The following is a 944-nucleotide window of genomic DNA, read 5'->3' as shown; positions in this document are numbered from 1 at the left end:
GCAATAAGCTGTACGTTTTACGTCCAATGGATGATGATCTGCATGATTCGACTAATCGCAAAAATAATCGGTGACTAGTCGACTATCAAAATCATCGTTTGTGGCAGCCCTAATGCTATGTTGAAAACACATATTGGGTTCTACTCGATTGCAGTGGAAAACCAGCCAATCGGAGTTGTGTTTTGGTGACTCCATCCGAATGGGTACTAATGAAAAATGGGCTTTTGGGTGAATCAAAGTAAAAATTAGACACCTCCACATGAGTTTTTTCCATCATATTTAAAATGTAACTTTAAATACATAACCTCAGATCAATCTTCTGTTTTCTGAAGCATCATCTAATTGGCCGTGTGTGTGTGTGTGTGTGTGTGTTTCAGAAGTCACAGTTGGCCTGCAGACTGACAGGCTATGTAGAGCGAGTGAACTGCAGCCAGTCCAGCAGAGAGGAGTACAAAAGGTGAGTCTGGGTCCTGATTAACCAGACAGGCGACATGTATGATTCAAAATCATGATGAATGCAAGCAACAGGTGGGAGGACTAAAATCTGAGCAGCTGATCATTCTAAATTAAAGGAAATACTCTAATGGATGACAGCAAGCAAACAATAAAGGTCGCCAACCTTCAACATCAAAAGAGCCATTTTAGCCCCTCCGACCAAATAGTGGGAGGAAAACAAAGCAGTGAGTGTGGTAACAAACAGATGGATGTAATTCAGAGAAGATAAAACATATACTTTTAATACAAGAATAATAAGATGTTTTAATAATAAGAAGAGCTTTTTTACTTTTTAGAGGTGAAAAAAATAACACTGGCATGTGCAGGCATACCTTTAAACAAAACCTAAATTTAACCTCCTAAGACCCGAACTCTTCCACGGCATGTTGTCTTGTGTAGTTAGTGTGTAGTGTAGTCGATAGTTTTGTTTTGTGTGTCAGAACAATGAG

At 39.2% G+C, this 944-nt stretch overlaps 1 protein-coding gene across 1 annotated transcript in view; it reads left to right on the top strand.

The window, feature by feature from the left end:
- Positions 1-377: 377 nt before the first annotated feature.
- Positions 378-944, top strand: part of LOC102288542 (protein JTB) — a gene marked incomplete at its 5' end in the record, with an annotated part of 3,443 nt that continues 2,876 nt past the window's right edge. The window contains 1 exon segment of the mRNA XM_005948824.3: positions 378-457. Within this exon segment, the coding sequence (XP_005948886.2) occupies positions 378-457 (80 nt within the window).

The sequence above is a fragment of the Haplochromis burtoni genome, unplaced genomic scaffold (assembly GCF_018398535.1).
Source record: "Haplochromis burtoni strain Fernald_Lab_line unplaced genomic scaffold, NCSU_Asbu1 Contig_620, whole genome shotgun sequence".
NCBI classification, from domain to species: Eukaryota; Metazoa; Chordata; class Actinopteri; order Cichliformes; family Cichlidae; genus Haplochromis; species Haplochromis burtoni.
The sequence above is the reverse complement of the archived record's forward strand: the minus strand, read 5'-3'. Positions and strand labels throughout refer to the sequence as shown.